The following is an 18,795-nucleotide window of genomic DNA, read 5'->3' on the forward strand; positions in this document are numbered from 1 at the left end:
ATTTTATGGTATTCTGTTATCATCTTATTTTGGCCACATAGTTTGAAAAGACCTAACTAGGTTTACATTCTGTGATGGAATTTGCTAATAAAATCAGAGGGTAGAGAGACATTGGGGCAGATTTATCAAGCAGTCTGAAAGTCAGAATATTTCCAATTGCCCATGGCAACCAATCACAGCTCCCCTTTAAAATATTCATGAGCACTGGTGAAATGAAAGCTGAGCTGTGATTGGTTGCCATGGGCAACTGGAAATATTCTGACTTTCAGACTGCTTGATAAATCTGCCCCATTATATATTATGTGATGACCTCAATAGTCTGTAACCGAAAAATGTAATCCTCTTTGTTTCCTGAAACCCTATAGGTCTGGAGATTCAACAGCCAGGATATGGAATCTTAGTGAAAACAGCACTAGTGGGTCAACGCAGCTGGTCCTCAGACACTGTATACGAGAAGGTGGACAAGATGTTCCTAGCAACAAGGATGTAACCTCTTTAGATTGGAATGTAAGTACAGTTCTCATGCTGCAGCCTTTGGTTTCTTCCGGGTCATAAGTTTGTTTTTTTAATTGATTCATGTAAATATTCTAACCAGACATGTTACTAGTGATGACTGCTTATTTTTAATTGGGTTTTCTCCACGAAAGAAAATTCTCAAATCTCTATTCCCTAATGATGTTAACACTATCACTCCCTAGGCTGGTCAGTGCAAAATTCCAGAGTGTGGATGGGGCCTCTCTACGTAGGCACATTATAATCCATCTAGTTCTCTGGGGGTGACAATGTGGTTAGATTATTAGGGTACAAGAGTATGTATACACTTTCATTTAGCTTCTGACATTGTACTAACACATTGACACATAGAAAGAAAGGTGAGAAACCTATAACACAGAGGCAAGACAGACAGGGCTGACTTTTACACTGTCAGTTCTGCTACATATCTGTTCTCAGGGGCCCTTCCTGCCTTCCCCCGGATAACTTATCTGCTTGGAGTTTGTAGTTTGCATCTTCTCTCTCCCCGCGTAGTGTTTGCTGCCAGGAAATGAGTGGATGCATGTGAGCTTCGGGGCTGTACTATAGGGCTGGACCACAGGCACAGAGCAGAGAGAGAGAGTAGCACGGAGTTGCACAGAAATCCAAGATGATAAAGCACCCATACGACTAACCCCCCGACCCTAAGTGAGAAGTTACTGGGTTGTGTCTAGGGGAAACTGAAATTGTGTACAGCAGAACTGATAGAGATGGGTTGGACTTATATCTGTGAAATGCTGTATTGCTATATTTTTGTTAGTAACGGTAACATTAGAGAAATGTTATTTTGTTATCCTGAGTAAATTTAAGAAACTTTTTATCGTGGGAATGCCCCTTTAAGGGGTTTTTCAATCTCCACAGGAAGCTGCTCTGAAAGTGCCATGCCTAAATTAGAAAATTTCTTTCAGAGCTGGCCACGGCTGCAGCCAGGTGCTTGTCTCTGTTGACATCTACACATACGGCACATTAATGACCCTTGTCCATTTTATTATACAGACCGCTATGCAGTACTAATTTCTCCTGCAGTGGACTATCTGGCCAAAGAAGGCTCTTTATCTCAGTATCAAATATTGGGAAGGGATGCCAGGATCCAGATGCAGCAATATGAAAATGATTTTTCCCTCAGTTTATTGCATGTGCTTAGTGTTGAGGAGTGATGACTGCCAGGGGTCGCACTAACATTTCTCCAGAAGGGTAATAATACTTCCCTCACCATTTTTGAGGAGTATTTTTAGCCGATGGGGAGTATGAAATTTTCATGAATACAAATATATAACTCCTAGTCGTATATAGTGTTAATAGACCTCTATTAATACAAGAAAATCGTTATAGCTCCTGCTCTTTTGTACGCAAGTAGCCACTTGAGACAATTTTTGTAATATTACATGTATTTAACAAGTGGTGCACAACCATGTTATTGTCTCCTCATTCATTTCAACCTACAGAGTGGGCCGGCCCCACGACAGTTTGACTCGCCAGAGCCAGCCCATGGCTGACGCTAGCCCCAGACCCACTCCACAGAGTAATACATGGCTGATGTCGCCGCCAGACCGCTCCACAGAGCGGACGCAGCTAATATAATTTCATTTATTTTCTGGGGAATGAGGGCATAACACGTTTTTTGGGTTTTTTTTTAACTTTTTTTAGTTTTATTGGAGCACACATGATCCCTGCTAATATCATACATAGATCATGGATAACAGTGATCTGATGGTAACAGTAATCTAACATTTCATTGGATCACTGTTATCAGGGATCTGCATACAGAGACATGCAGAGAGGATGCACATAGCACCCTCCCAGCATGCCTCTCGCTGTATACAGGGGCTGTATACACACCTAAACACATGCAATGCATACCCTGCCCACCCCTAAAAAGAAAGATCTTCTGTATAGATCAAAAAAACCCCAGGATATCCGTGCAGGGGTCTGTACAGAGGCTGCACAGGAAGCTCGGTGTCTGCTCTCTGTGCTGGATCCTGGCAGACATGATCTTCAGCCCCCTCCTCACACAGTCGGCTGCTGCAGGAGAGGGTCAGACACAGCTCAATCCCGGCAGACTTGCTGTTTGGTCATGTGATCGGAGGATCATTGGTATGTACACCATTACTGGGCTCCGGTCACATGACCAGCCATCAGTAATGTAGTGTCTGCACCGCCCCCAGGACTGAGGGAGGGAGGAGAGTAGCTCCAAGACTATTTATATGCATGGGGCCTTTTTTGAAGGAGTAAATTTGTCTCTACATGCATCTATGACGCATGTAGAGGATTTAACGCGAGCTCTGACTGCAACACTCATTTTTAGAGAGGAGCGGACAGACATTCCCGTTCGGCGATGGCTGTTCAGCTGCCAATACGCACGAGGCACAAACTGAGACCAATTTAAACCCTCCTACATTGCTGTGAATAGTTGTCCATTTGTGCCCATCTATTTTTTTGCTTAATGGGATTTTCCCATGAAAGCAAGTTCCTAACTTTAAAGCCCCCAGTGCTGTTTACAGAATTAAGATAATTTTTTATCACTTATTTTGTAGTTTTAGTCAGTTTTGGTTCTATCACTACCTAGACAGTCAGTGTAAACGGGGACAGGGACTCTCTAACCAGACACTTCATGATTCCTTTGTGCTTTGAGATGCTGGTTGCTGACAATGTGCTTAGATACTAGTGAATGCTCAGAAGATAAATAAAAGTGTAAATAAACCTGATCCCTGATAATCTTACACAGAGAAAAAGAATCTTGTCTTCATAGCTAGGAGCCATAAGTTTGTCATCGGGTCCAAGATACTATAATTGGGAAAAATCTGGATTAAGTTGCATGCCTTAAATTTTTTAAGCCTGTTGCCCATAAGGGAGTTTGGTCCTACAAATTCATGTACTGGCCCAAACCTAGAAATCTTTGAACTGAAATCAGCAGGTCCATCCATTGCAATGGAGTGAGTTAAAGTAAACGCTCTTGTGGGCAAGTGACCAGTCTTGTAAAGTACTATTGCACAAGTAGAGAATGTGCCATGTTTGGCTAAGTTCCCATTTGTAGTGTTGTTATACTCTGTTATAGCAGACAATAATCAGACATGGACTATGTCTGATGGGCTTTAGTTTTGTTGTCAGTCATTTTGCCAGACTGTGCTGCTTGCAAGACTTTGTCCGGTTATTGACAGAATCTGCAACTAATTCAGTGGATATAGTATGCGCCTTTATGAATCTGTATATTTACTTCATGCATTCTCCCTTTTATTAGAGTGAAGGAACTCTTCTAGCCACTGGGTCTTATGATGGCTTTGCCAGAATATGGACAAAAGACGGTAAGCCGGGCATTATAAAAAGTGGTTTAAGTGTCCAACCATTTAACCCCACAAACTTTAACAGGGTAGCTATAAGACCCCAATCGTGTCTTCCCTGTTTATACCGAGGGCATTCTTATGAGTTTTGTATGTTTACCATGCTTTTAGCTAGTTTGAACCTGTTTATATTCATTTCTAGAAGTGTAGGCAGCTGAGAAACGGATTAAAAGCAGCCAAACGCTGCTGTGTGACGGCACCCTTATACTGCATTTACACATTGCGTTTTGTTTGCGTTTAATGCAAGCCTTTTAAAACAGCTGAAGAGATTTGCCTAATTAAATTGTTTCAACATAGCGTTTTGTAAATGCAGTGTAAACAAAATGTTAACATTGCATTTTGTAATAACATGCATTAACATTGTGTTCACGCATGCGTTTTGTAAACGCAATGTTGACAACAATGTAATTTGGTAAATCTCCTCTTCAGCTCTTTGAAAAACGCTTTCGTTAAGTGCAAACAAAACGCAACATACGTATGCAGCATTTGGCCTTTAGTTATTTCCTTCAGTTATTTTGATCCCAAAACAGGTGCTAATCTTTCCAGTGTCTAAACAGAGAACTGTATCTCCAAACGATTTTCCCCTGTTATGTCTGCTTGACCACACCGATTTGGCTCAAGGCAACTGAATTAGGGTGATGCCACACGTGGCGTTTTGAACGCGGTTTTGGCCCTTTTTTAAGCAGCCTCGTAAAAACTGCATGAGTTTTTGAAAATGCATCCGTTTTTTGACAAACGGGCCAAAAATGCGTTCAAAACGCCACGTGTGGCATCACCATTAGGCCGGTGGCACATGTGGCGTATTGAACACGTTTTTGGACCCTTTTAAGCAGTCCGTTAAAAACCGCATGCATTTTTGAAAATGCATCAGTTTTTGACCCGTTTTAATTAAGATAATTGGTAAAACTGGTCAAAAAACGCAACCTTGTTTTAACGCATTCAGGTTTTTTTACGGACTGCTTAAAAACGTCCCAAAACAGATTCAAAACTTCATGTGTGACCGCAGCCTTGGGGTGAAGCCACACATGGCCTTTTGAACCCGTTTTGAATCTGTGTTTGGCCCGTTTTTTTTAGCAAAACACATTCTGGTAACCCTTAGGTTGATGCCACACTTAGCGGTTTGAACCCGTTTTTGATCCGCTTTTAAGCATTCCATTAAAAAAAAAAAAAGCATCCGTTTTTGACAGGTTTTACCAATTATCTTAATTAAAAATGTCAAACTGATGCGTTTTCAAAAACCGCATGTGGTTTTTAAAAACGGATGCGGTTTTTACGATATGAAAACACATTAACTAAAAACGGCTTGTGTGACATCAACCTCAGTCCGTTCTTGGTGCGTTTTGAAACGCATTGAAAACAGATGTGTTCTTGCATGTTAACCATGTGTTTGTTGGTTTCGAATCCTATATTAACATTTTCACAACTGCTTCCACTTCCACAAATGAAAAAAACTGATTTAGCTGAACACATTATAGAAATGGAAAAATGTATGCGTTAAGAACTGACCAAGAATGTGTTGTGACGGCACCCTATCGGTGCGGTCACACATGATCATTGCGTTTGTAAATTCAATGTTGGCACCACATGTAAAAATGTCAGATGTGAGCTGGCCCTTACCATATTTATTGGGTGCTGCAGGACTTGGCACTTGCTGTGATGTCCCCTGTTTTGCTGACAAGGCAAGTATAAAATGGGTGATGTTATTAAGGTTTTATGCTTGCCCTGTTAAGTTCTTTAAAAGGGGTTAGTCACTTTTACCAGATGTTGTTTTCTAGAATAGGTTATGGAGAGCAGTTGTCTAGGATCTTAAAATCTACTCTATTCTAATGTCACCAGTGTGATTTTACCGGAGTGTTCTGTTCTTTTAATTTGCAGGAAATCTTGCAAGCACCTTGGGGCAACATAAAGGACCTATATTTGCATTGAAATGGAACAAGAAAGGAAACTTTATTTTAAGTGCAGGCGTTGACAAGGTATTAAATATTACAAATATGTCATCCATAATAAGTTTAGGTGTGATACATAGTCATTTAGTACTGACTGTCTACTTCTCTAGTTCTGTAGCTTTTACCTCTGTTTTACTGCTCTGTGTTTGACTGCTCAAGTTCTCCCACAAAAATGTTATTCTGTGGCCTGTAAATTGTAACAAAGGCGATCTTAATGGATGGCTTGTTATCTGCTGCTCACATTCTTGGTACGTAAAGTAAAAATGGGCCACAGTGCCTGGCTCTCTGTGATCTTCGCATTAGACCTCTGTTGGCTATGAGCTAGCTGCCGTTTTTGCTGCTATCTCATAGCCGACATAAAGTCTTATACGTGAGACCACAAGTGTACACACTGAGACTTTTTAGTGTAATTTCTTACAAATATACGACAGGTGTAAAGTGTTGAGGATGAAGGACTCGTTTTGATTCATGATTGTTGCGTTGCTGAAATGACTAGTTTAGCTTTTACACCACCTTATTTGGCACATCATGGTACAAGCCAACGTGGTACCACACCTACTTCTTGTTACTCCCTCATTCTTCTAAACCAGGTCACATGACACCAGAAGGGAAGGGATAACTAACACATTCATCCACCAGTAATACAGTTACCTTAAAGGGAATTGGTCACCACAATTTACCCACCTGAAGTAACTGCTATGTTATGTAGGGCTATGCCCACACAGGTCACCCAAACATTTTTTATTTTGCAGCTACTTCTTTCATACCAAAATTTCACTATTGAAATGTACAAATAAAGGGCTATGGGAGCATTAGCAGAGCACCTCAAGCAATTACACCAACCTCTGCTATACTGCCATCACCCAGCGCCTTCTCTCTCATCTCCCGGGAGATGTGTAGCCATGGACCGCAGTTGCTCTCTGAGCGTAAAGCATAATTTATATATATTGACATGAAAGGTGCAGTTGGAAAACAAAAACTGAGGTATGGGTGCCATGTGAGGACAGGGCCCTACATAACATATGTTACTTTAGGTAGGTAAATCATGATGAAAGATGCCCTTCCTATTAGGGTTCACAGGAAGTGCTCTGCTGCACGAGTGTTGTACAGTATATTATAAAATCTAGTAGTCTGTACAGTGTTCACTAGGCATTCCAAGGAGAAACTATCGGAACTGAAAGAACTCAAAGATATTTTTCGGCAAAACCATACAATTTATAAGGCCTTCATCTAAATGTAAGCTGGGAATTCATGTTTCAGCAGAAGAATTGATTTACTGCTGAGGTTGAGTAGAAGGCTGTTATGTTACTATCTGTCCTTGTGTTTTTTTCACAGACGACCATAATCTGGGATGCACACACAGGGGAAGCTAAACAGCAGTTTCCTTTCCACTCAGGTAAATATTAAGAAGCTGTCAGACCTACTTCCAGTCCCCTCTTATACAGAAGTGGTCCTTAAAATATCTCTTGATCCATAGCTGCCCAATGCCTTTAAAAAAACATGAATTTTATTATCTTGTGTTACGAATCCTCCCCATCCTCCATGGAGGCTGCTATGATTTCATGTTGGCCCCACAAATGATCAAGGGGACTACACAATGCACTACAGCCGTCTGAATTGGCCCTCAGTGCAAGGTATAACACAGTGGATCTGATTTATACATTCTGCAAATATTGCAAAATAATTTGTATCTAGTTGCTTACTGTGCTTTCTGTAGAGGTTGTATTGATTTCACTGCACATTTATACAGCCTGCAAATATTGACATGAGTTGTAAGAAATCCTGTTCTTTTGTATTACAGCGCCGGCATTGGATGTGGACTGGCAGAGTAACAATACATTTGCATCATGCAGTACAGACATGTGTATCCATGTCTGCAAACTGGGACAGGACAGGCCAATAAAAACATTCCAGGGACATACAGTAAGTGTCACTCAGTGGCTGTTATGGTTTATATCAAGTGGAAATCTGTGAGCGTGCCATATGACAGCAGCGAGGGAGCGCATGTGTCCTATGGGACAGTACAGCATAATAATAATCTTTATATAGTGCCAACAAATTCCACAGGACTTTACAAATCAAAGGGGACATGTACAAATATAATATTGCATTAGAGTACGAACATTAGGAACATATGAACAATAGGAGTGAGGGCCCTGCTTGCAAGAGCTTAGTCTGAGGATGAAGGGGGTGACACGAGGTATAACAGCTTGTATAACAAACCAAAGGATGGCTGAAGAGCAGCACCGTGTAAAAAGGAAAAATTAGCAATGAAGCAGCACTCCGTAAGATAAAGTCAAGTGAATTTATTCCAAGACATTCTCAAGCATGAGAATAACAGGTATAACAAGAGGTATAATGGTCCAGCCATTCTTAATAAGGGAATAAAGGGAATAGTGTAAAATAATTTAATAAAAATTCTGATGCTTGAACCATGGCAACATACTGTATACATTTCCATGGTGAAAATAACTGCAGAGAAGCCAGGAGCTTGGTATATATCTGGTGTGTGCCAGATAAATGACAGGAGGAGGACATAGGATGAATTAGTAAAGAGAGAGTTGAAATTTGATGCAGTTAGCGGGTGTTGATAGGCTTTCCTAAAAAGATGGGTTCTAAGAGCACGTTTGAAACCTTGGAGGTTGGATATTAGTCTGATAGTCCGGGGTATGTCAATCCAGAGAATTGGTGCAGCTCGGGATAAGTCCTGGAGATGTGCATGAGAGGTTTGAATTTCAGCTAGAGATTCCAGTGTATTTCCAGTGTAAGAAAAGAGCGGATTCTGGAGATGATTTTGAGATATATGCAATGTAAAGGAAGTCAAGAATCCAGCACAACCCCAAGACAGTGGCACTGCTGCCTCGGTGCTATAGAGATCACACATACTTGTCAGAATATCATATTTGGATTCTTGCAGTCTTTGATTGTTTGCTGAGCATAATATCCTGATAAGAATCATTCCCTCAGAAATTGGTGCACCTAGTGATCACACACTCATCCTGTCACTCAACCATGGTGTAACGATTGTTGCAGCTTAATTGCTGTCGATGAATAACCCTCCTTTTTTTTTTTTTTTTTTTTTTTTGTTCCATAGACTAGGTTAACAATTAATAAGATTACCTCTTTCTGTGCTCTTCTTATTGTTTCTATCGTGGCTCAAATTTGCAAATATTCTTTTTTTAGAATGAAGTGAATGCAATAAAATGGGATCCCACTGGTAATCTCCTGGCGTCTTGTTCTGATGACATGACGTTAAAGGTACGTATTAACAATGCATTTCTTACTCTGTAAACAATGCAGTCCATACAAGCTGGGCTGCATGTAAGTGTCCTCTCCTACTAATGAGTTAAAATGACATTGTAATCAGTCATTGCATCATGTACTGTAATATTGATCAGCTCTATACTGCTTCATATTTAACTATATATTCATTGTTATCATAGATATGGAGTATGAAACAAGACAGTTGTGTTCATGACTTACAAGCACACAACAAGGAGATCTACACCATCAAGTGGAGCCCCACAGGGCCAGGAACAAACAACCCAAATGCTAATCTAATGTTAGCAAGGTAAATGAATGTCTGTGTGCCAATAGATTTCTATAGATATTTTGTCATGTAAACCTCTAATGTCTCACTTACCTTTTACAGTGCATCGTTTGACTCTACGGTCAGGTTGTGGGACGTAGACAGAGGAATCTGTATTCATACTCTGACTAAACATCAGGAACCTGTGTACAGTGTAGCCTTTAGTCCGGATGGCCGGTACCTGGCCAGTGGTTCCTTTGATAAATGTGTACACATCTGGAATACGCAGGTAGGATATGAGTAAATACAGTTGCTCTTAAAGCCTCACATCAATACTTGAATAATTCTACAAAAAAAAAATCTTAACCTCCAGTTGATTCATTTTCAGAAAATTCCTTAAATTCTATATATGTACAAAAGTGAGAGTTCCTTGCCTCAATGATCATCATTAAAATCCTCCCCATAAGTTTTACTGGCTCCACAAAACTGTATAGATTTGGTTAGGATTAATAGCGGATATAATAAGTTGGATCTGTTAGTGAGTGCAGATAAATCACTGTGGTCTCAAAGTGCAACTACTTTTTCATATTTTATTTTCCACAATTTTTAAAGCTTTTCGGCTGATTGACATCTTTGCTGAATACTTTCACATGTCCAGCAGTTTATTTGCTGTTCTCCTCAGTTAAGCCTTTCTCTGCAGAAGCTGTCTCCTCTGGCTGTGTTGCAGCCTAGTCCTCTCCCCACCCTCTATGTTCTCTGTATACTGGGGAAGGTCTATTAATGTTTCAGAGCAGAACTAGACAGTTCCCGCTGCCCCAGATTAATCTGATGCTGAATGATTAATCTGGTGCAGTAGAAGACTGTTGAGTACTGTTTTGCACCTCCTATTAGTTGGTCTGGTTTTCTGTGCCACAATGTTGAATTGTCTGGCACACAGGCAATTTTCTGTTGAAGCCATACCCTTTTCGGTCAAGTCAGAAAACTGCCTCAAAGTGGTGTTTAAAATCCTCAATTGGTGTGGCAGACAGCATTTCAGGGCCAAATTATTCCACTGTGATTTAGGAAAATTAATCTCTCCCACTAGCTTTACATCAGGGAAACTTTTAACTTAGTGGCCACAGGCAATTCAATTTAACTATTTCACTGCTGGTTTTTACTACTTCTCCATGCCACTTGATGAAAGCTGCTTGTCTAGTCACTCTATAGTTTTGTAAGCGGAGCTCAGTGGATTTGCTGAATTACTTCAGTTACTTCTCACTGGAGTTATTTTGTGAGGGAACACAAGGCATCATGGGGACTGTGAGCAGTTATTGACTTTTGAACATAAACAGGAGGCGGCTTGTATCTGCCCACTTTATTGCTGCTGAGAAAGATTTCTGACACATAGCTTCAGAACCAAATGCCATAACTCTTGAAAGAAACGGAAGGTTGTATAGACTATAATGAAAGTTATTTGCTACAAGGGTGGGAGATGGGGGAAGTACAGCTTAAATGAAGCATCTGATTTCCTGTTATGTAAATTTGATTTTTTTTCTTTCTGCTTTTATCAGACGGGTGCATTAGTTCACAGCTATCGGGGAACAGGGGGTATATTTGAAGTATGTTGGAATGCAGCAGGAGACAAAGTTGGGGCAAGTGCATCAGATGGTTCAGTAAGTATCAAAACTCCTCCTCTTCTTTATTATTTGTATTTGGGAAAGTTATGTTTTATGTGTGAGGTTCTAATAATCCATTGATCCATTCCAGGCACTGGTTTAAAGTGGGGAGGGAAGCACATCTTAACCCCTAGGAGCACCACGACGTTATACTACGTCCCCGGGGCTAGATGCTTAGCGCACCGGGACGTAGTATAACGTCCAGCTTTTGGGACCGGCTCACGAACGGAGCCGGGTGTTAACCCCTTGTAACCCTTGTAAGGGTGTTCCTGCTGTGGATCGGATCCCCCGTGCCGCATACCGGGGGATCCGATCCTCTTCTGGGCAGCTCCGAGGACTTGCATGTGCCCCGGAGCTGCCCGGTCTCCATGGCAGCCAGACCCCTTCCGGGTCTGACTGTAGACTGTCTGAGCATGCGCAAGCTTGCTCAGACAGTTTACACTGCTCTACAATGAAATAGTATTGTAGAGCAGTGTATTGAACTTAAACCAGTGATCAGAGCATCACTGGTTTAAGTTCAAGTATGTATAAGTAAAAATATGCAAAAACACTAAACACTACACATTATAATAAATAAAAAAATAAATACATAAAATATAAGCCCCTAAAATGTCACTTTCCCATAAAAAAAACTTAATAAAGTATAAAAAAATATAAAAACACAAAAAAAACCCCGCATATTTGGTATTGCCGCGTCCGTAACAATCTGCATAATAAAACAGAATCATTACTGGACCTGCACGGTAAACGCCGGAGGAAAAAAACGCAAAAAACATTCCGAAAAAAGATAATTTTTAATTAATACCCTATAAAAAATGCTCTAAAAAGTGATTTAAAAAATGTTATGCACTCCAAAATAAGACCACTAAAAAGAACAACTGTTCTCGCAAAAAATAAGCCCCTAACAAGATTTGTCAGCCAAAAAATAAAAAAGTTATGCATATAAAAAGATGGTGATGTTAAAATGAATAAGATTTTCTCCAAATTAGTTTTTATTCAGTACAATTGAATAAAATACACAAAACCCCCACATGTTTGGTATCTCTGCGTCCGTAACAATCTGTATAATAAAACAGAATCATTATTAGATCCGCAAAGTGAACCCCGTAAAAAAACAACCTAAAAAAACTCTCTGATAAAGATGATTTTTTATTAATGCCCTTTAAAAATGCTCTAAAAAAGTGATTTTAAAAAGTTACGCAATCTAAAATAAGACCACTAAAAAGAGCTATCATTCTTGCAAAAAATAAGCCCTTAAACAGATTTGTGAGGTGAAAAATAAAAAGTTATGCATATGAAAGACGGTGATGCTAAAATTAACAACAATTTTGCCAAATTACTTTTTATTCAGTAAAAATGGGAAAAAATAAAAAATATATATAAATGAGGTATTTTCATAAACGTGGCGACCCATAGAATAAAAATAATATACTATTTTTATGGTATGGTTAACGGCCAAAAAAACCCCATAAAAATTTTCCTAAAAATGTATGATTTTCATTGCCTCCAACCAACAAAGAGTTAATTAAATCTCACCAATTAGCTATAGATGCCCCAAAATTACCTACCAGAAAAGTGCATCTCATGTGGCAAAAGAAATAAGCCCCTATAGGTCCACATTAAAAAAAAAAAAAGAAAAAAATTATAGCCTGTACAATGTGACATAGCAAATCTGATCTGGATGGCGCCTCCTTCCCTCCTATGCCCAGCCGTGCGCCCATACAGCAGGTTACCAGCACACATGGAGTATCCGTGTACTCGGGAGAAATTGGGTATCAAACTTTGTGGAACCTTTTTTCATTTAATCCATTATAAATGTTTAATTTTCCACCCAAAATGAGTGTATTGTGAAAAAATATTACAATTTGCAGACTCCACCTCCATTTTGTTTTAACCCCTATACAACACGTAAAGGGTTAACAAACTTCTTAAAAGTGGTTTTTCATACGTTGAGGGGTGTAGTTTCCACAATGGGGTAATTTATGAGTCTCGCTATTATTTAGGCCTCTCAGTGTCAATTAGAAGTTGAGCAGGTCCATCTAAGTACGGGTTTTGGCGATTTTACAAAAAATGTGAAAAATGATACCTAAATTCTGAGCCTCATAACATTCTAGTAAAATATGTGGAATCTTAAAAAACCATCCAACATAAAGCAGACATTTGGGAAATGTAAGTTATGAATTTATTTGGGTGCTTTGACTATCTGCATCAAAACTAGAGAATTTAGAACGTTGAAAATAAAGAATTTTTCAAAATTTTTGCCAAATTTTGTTTTTTTTCATAACTAAACGCAAAAGATTTCATCCAAATTTATAAACTAATTTGAAGTACAATGTGTCACGAGAAAACAATCTCAAAATCCCCTGGATATCTCATAGCGTTCCAAAGCTATAACCACTTTTAGTGACATAGGCCAGATTTGAAAAATGGGGCCGCGTCCTTTAGGCCAAAAGAGGCTGAGTCCCCTAGGGGTTAAATTAGTTGTGATTTTACTATAAATGTGAATAATTAATCCCTTTTTTTCCCTCCAGGTTTGTGTATTAGACCTACGAAAATAGCGCTACTGGTTGGAAGCCATGGACCGACTATGAATGTGTACATAGCCAAAATGACTGTCCCTGACCCATGTACTGCTATAGTCCCATTTAACCATGGCCAGTCCACTACAGCCAAACTGAAATGAATCCTATACATAGATATTAAAAAAAAAAAAAAAAATTGAAAACCAATCCCTGCAAAATGTTGCACCTCAAAGAGGACAAAGTTCTTGTCACATCTGGTGAATTTGTGTGCTGGAAACTGCTTTCTTCACCACATCTGGAGAGGAGGAGGCGGCGGCGGCAGGCACCGGACAAGCACGCATTAGAGAACTTACATGTACCAAATTTGGAAGATGGTCAATATGCATTCAACATGTTTTTATTTCCCCCCATCCTCTGTGTATTGTTTGTTTTTAGTTTTTAATTTCCTAAACAGTTTTTGCCGTTACAGAGAACACAGGACATTCAATCCAGCAATAGTCTGTTCTTGGCTTTGAAACCTTCTATTTGGGGCATACAAAGAAATATCTGATGGCTGCATAAAAAAAACCCTCATTCCTAACTTTTAGTTTATCTCCTTCTGCTTTGTATACAGTAATTCAGTTTCCCCGCAGGTATAGGATGATGGGCATGACTTGGTACACACTTCTGATAAATGGCTGGCATAAAAATGCCTGCAACACATAAAAAAGATGTCACACTTGATTCAGAGATGCCAGCTTACAGGTAAATTTCTTTCTGGTGACGTGGCTGAATGCTTACTTGGGACATAATTCTGCCAAAACCGAAGGGCACAAATAATAAAGATCAGACAGCGGACACAATTTGTGTCTGTGTTTCTTAAGACCATAAACCCGTTATGGTTTCCTTGTGCACTATTGTGATAGGAGCAAAACACCCCCACCACCATCCTCATGTTACTTTTTGTATTTTTACTTATCCAATTTTAGTAAATAATTGTCAATCTGTTGTGTTTTCTTTTACACGGGATCATTTTAAAGCAAATTAGGAACTACCTGCATAGACATGTAGACCATGTAATGGGAATCATCAGATTCCAGTCTCTTGGTACATGTTATTTGCGAAACATACTGATACCACGAACATTAAAGGAAGCGCAAGCATTTCATCACATTCACAGGTTTTAGGCTACAAGCTTGTTAAATATTTTACACCTTCTGTTGATTTGAAGGGAGTCTGTGGGCGCTCTATAAAGAATAGGGACAGCAGTCGTTGCACGGTCAAGACATCCACTCGATTATGATCTCCAGTGAACCTGAAGCTTTGAACTGTAAAGTGCTTTGATCTGTCTGTCCTATGCCCCTTCCCTTCTAGTGGGAGACCACTCTGAGTGGAGGGGTGCGAAGAACCATGGACACTATACTTGGGATTGTGGCACCGGGGGCATTGAAAAATGTGCTTCTCAGTCATTCAACCTCCATCCCTGTTCTCTCTATAGTGCTGTAAGAGACTCCCTTTATAGACTTTGCCACAACCATACATGTTGTTTGCTGCTATTTGAATAGTAATACCGCCTTCTACCCCCTCATTTTAGATTTTATAATGATTTTCATATGTAAAAATATATATTAGAAAGTTGAGAAAAAAAAGAGAGAAAAAAAGCAATCCTTGCCACCTCTGACTATAAAAGCATAGTTGAGCTATGTTCCCTGTTTTCAGAATTGTTCTGGTGGTTGGGCCGTTTAATGCATTATTGTAAATGAACTGAGCATGATGATTTGTCACAAGCCTTTTATCTGAATTTTTTTTTTTTAATTAAAAATTTAGAAAGTATAACCACTTATTGGACCATGGAGATCTGTATGACTGGAGCAATTGTAGAGCAATGTATTGCAGAGGATGACACAAGCGCTGTGCACTACACGGACAGTACCCCCACCTACTTCCCTCTTTCCACGGGGACATATTTTCTCCTGTGAACTTTGCAGTACAAAGAGCGTTTGCTATAAATGGCAGCATTTTGAGTGACGCAAGTTTTCATATACGTCCTAATTTGGAGCAGGCGTGAGATTTCTGCTTCCTTATCAAATTGGTAAAAGAGAAAATTTGATGTATGGACTTTTGTGAATTGTAGCAGGATTTCCATGATACAGAGTTGGGCCTGCTGCACACAAACCTCCATCTCAGCCGCGTGCTAGCTGTTTCAATGGCTAGCACACGTCATCATGCATTTCAATGACTCACAAATGGCTTTAGAATTTACAACCCATATGTCTGACTGCCCAAACTGCAAATTGTAGAACAGGTCCTATTCCTGTCTTGTTTATGGCTTGGCCAGACCTGTGGTGTCATTTGGAAATTAGTGGAGCTAACACACTGATGGCCAATGTCGTTTTTCACTGATCCTCATGATCAATAGCCTGAGTGATCCGTTGAAATGTAGAGCATGTCCTAGTCAGAACAGTTTTTCATGGATCAGTCGCACACTCAAAGTAACAAGCATGGTTGCTCTGCCATTAAAAGTTATTGTATTTAGTGAATCTGGGTTCTTTCCCTTTGAAAAAACGGACAACCGATTTTTCACTGTCCTGTGTATGTGGCCTTACCCTGCTCACACCAATACTGATAAATCACTCCTTTTATAAAATACCGCTCTTAGATCCGGTTACAGAGATCAGACTAAACACCTATGCTGCGAATAGGGGTAAGTTTCTGGGACTACCACAATTTTGGAGGTCTTCTATGGATGAATGAAGTAATGTCTTTTGTGGTACAACCCTTTTAATGCCGTAGCATGACAGAGTAACAGCAATTATACCTCCAGACAAGAAAAAGAATCCTTGAAATTGAATGGATGCCCGTACACCTGATCACATTGCTAGAATATAGCAATCTAGAATATTTCCTGCCTAAAACTGCCATTTCTTGGTTATCAGCCGGGTTCCACACCACTTTTCATTTCCATATCATTTTTCATAGCAAAGGTTTTAGATTCCAGCTCTAAGAACTTGCACACCTAATAAGTAGAATTTAAAAGGAAAAATATAAAATATTACTTACTACCTCTATATTTAGTATATTTTACCAAGTTTTCCTTCTATATCGAAATTATATTAGAGTGGTTTTTCTTATTAGGTAAAGCTGAATTATGGTGTGAACAATTTATTGGTTTGTCTTTTTGTGAAATGTTTTCAATATACAATCTTCATGCTCAAGCCCCTGCTCCTGAACCTCCATTTTTATTTTTTTTGGTAATCTTGTTCCATCTTGATGCAGCTAGAACATCCTTTTTCCCTCCTGTTGTGACCAGCTAATTTTTAAGTTTTCAGTTTTTTTTTTTTCTACAGTTTTAATTTCTAGAATGCAATCTGGCTGATGTGTATGAAATTGGTGCAAAGGTGATGGAGAAGGAATTGCTCCTGGGAATAGTCACAAATGCTTTGACAAATAACTGTATTGTGTTGTTTCCTCTCAAATATTAGCAACTTTTTTTTTTTTTTTTTACTTTTAATGAAGTAATTTGAAAGGATTACCTGCCCATGTAAAACGGTTTCATGCCACCTTATTTACAGCAATGATATGGTGCCCCGTATGGTCGGACTGGCTTTACAAATTGAATGTTTAATCTTGCTTTTATAATATGGCACTTCAGCTGTTTGTATATATTTTCCCCACCCCCTTGACTCATTTAAGCCCTTGCCCTGGTTGTTACCCTCCAACTGTGGTGCTTTAAATTTTTTTAGGTGTAAGCCTAGATGCAGCCATCATTGGATTCCTAGCTACACACATTCAAAAACAACAAAAATGCACAATTTTAGGGTAAAGATGCAAAAGTATTAGCCTTGAATCTTCTCTGTGTACGTGTGAGTTTCCTGTTCCTATTCCTGCAAATCTATTGGGTCTAATTCTGTGAGCCTATCAGCAGCACTGGAGTCCCGAGTCTGCATCATTTCTGTACTATTCAACAATCGACATGAACCAGCCCGCAGCAGTTTTTGTACATGTTGATACCTTTTTATTGTTTGGTTTTCATGATAATGTGTCTAACAGATGACTTTGGTGTTCTGTACTGTCCTGGACCATTTTAATTACACTTTGATGTTATTTGGTTCCACATCATAAGTTTTTCCCTTGTCCCTTCCCTGATTTAACCCTTTTTGACACTTTTTTTTTTTTTTTTTTTGTTCCATTTACCTTTTGCATTGTATTGCTCTGACAAATGTAATTTGAATCAGATCTGAAAGAGGTCCAGAATAAAATATATTTTGATATTAGTTTTGTGTAGTTTTTATTAAATTTTGAACCAATTCTCAATATATTTTAAAGCAAAGAAACCATGGTCCTGAAGTAATTTTTCTTTTACATTATTTTTTTTTAGAGGACTAGAAGGTCCTCTGTTCTCCAGATTGACCCAAGACCTCTTGGATTCCTCTTATTGGTGCTTTCCATTTCTGGGCTTGTAGTTTAGTTGGATGGTCATGTCAAGTTGTTTTGAAACTAACCCTGCAATGCACTTTGTCATAGCTTTATCCATGAGCTGTCTAGTGTGTTCCTTAGTTTTCTCAATGCTGTTTATTCACGAATGTCGCTAACAAACTTTTGAAATACAATAAGAAGGGCCTTATTGCCATCACGTATATGCTTTTTCACTGAAACACGTGATCTGTACCAAGCACCAGAAGATTTGCATGTAAATTCAAAGCACACACTGCGTGATCCTGATTGCATGCGGGGCCACCAAACAGCTGGAGATAAACTAAGTGAATAACATACAGATTCACCGTACCAATCAGGCGACTTCCAAAAGCAGTTGGATACACTGAGTGGAAATTGGACTGGTTGCATTTTCAGTGCAAACTTCCTCTACAAAACCTAGGCGCCTGACACACACTAGAGCAGTGGTTCTCAACCTTTCTAATGCGGTGACCCTGTAATAGAGTTCCTCATGTTGCGGTGACCCCAAACCATGTACAAGACTATTACTACTACCGTATAAAACTGTGCCCTATGTACAGGAATATAACTACTATACTACTGCCCCTCTGTACAATAATGTAACTACAATACTACTGCCCCCTATGTAAAACAATATAATTAGTATAAGGCCTGTTCCATCACTCGCATCACAGTTGCAATGCATGCTGCCCGGATCGCACGGCCCCAATGCTGCAAACCAGAACTGAACTCCGCATGTCAGTTCAGTCCTGGTTCGCAGCGTTCGGGCCGTGCGATCCGGGCAGCATGCGTTGCAACTGTGATGCGAGTTCATCGCATCACACGTGCAAGTGTGGAACG

At 39.5% G+C, this 18,795-nt stretch overlaps 1 protein-coding gene across 3 annotated transcripts in view; it reads left to right on the forward strand.

Annotated features, from left to right (window-relative positions):
- Positions 1–14,508, forward strand: part of TBL1XR1 (TBL1X/Y related 1) — a 67,544-nt gene extending 53,036 nt beyond the window's left edge. For all 3 annotated transcript variants that reach the window (XM_072142773.1, XM_072142774.1, XM_072142772.1), the window contains 10 exons: positions 366–507; positions 3,770–3,833; positions 5,745–5,842; positions 7,151–7,211; positions 7,617–7,738; positions 8,999–9,073; positions 9,259–9,386; positions 9,468–9,633; positions 10,895–10,996; positions 13,531–14,508. In XM_072142773.1, the coding sequence (XP_071998874.1) occupies positions 366–507; positions 3,770–3,833; positions 5,745–5,842; positions 7,151–7,211; positions 7,617–7,738; positions 8,999–9,073; positions 9,259–9,386; positions 9,468–9,633; positions 10,895–10,996; positions 13,531–13,557 (985 nt within the window). In that variant the 3' untranslated portion in view covers positions 13,558–14,508. The remainder of the gene's footprint in view (positions 1–365; positions 508–3,769; positions 3,834–5,744; positions 5,843–7,150; positions 7,212–7,616; positions 7,739–8,998; positions 9,074–9,258; positions 9,387–9,467; positions 9,634–10,894; positions 10,997–13,530) is intronic.
- Positions 14,509–18,795: the final 4,287 nt, after the last annotated feature.

This window comes from Engystomops pustulosus, chromosome 3, assembly GCF_040894005.1.
Source record: "Engystomops pustulosus chromosome 3, aEngPut4.maternal, whole genome shotgun sequence".
Lineage (NCBI taxonomy): Eukaryota > Metazoa > Chordata > Amphibia > Anura > Leptodactylidae > Engystomops > Engystomops pustulosus.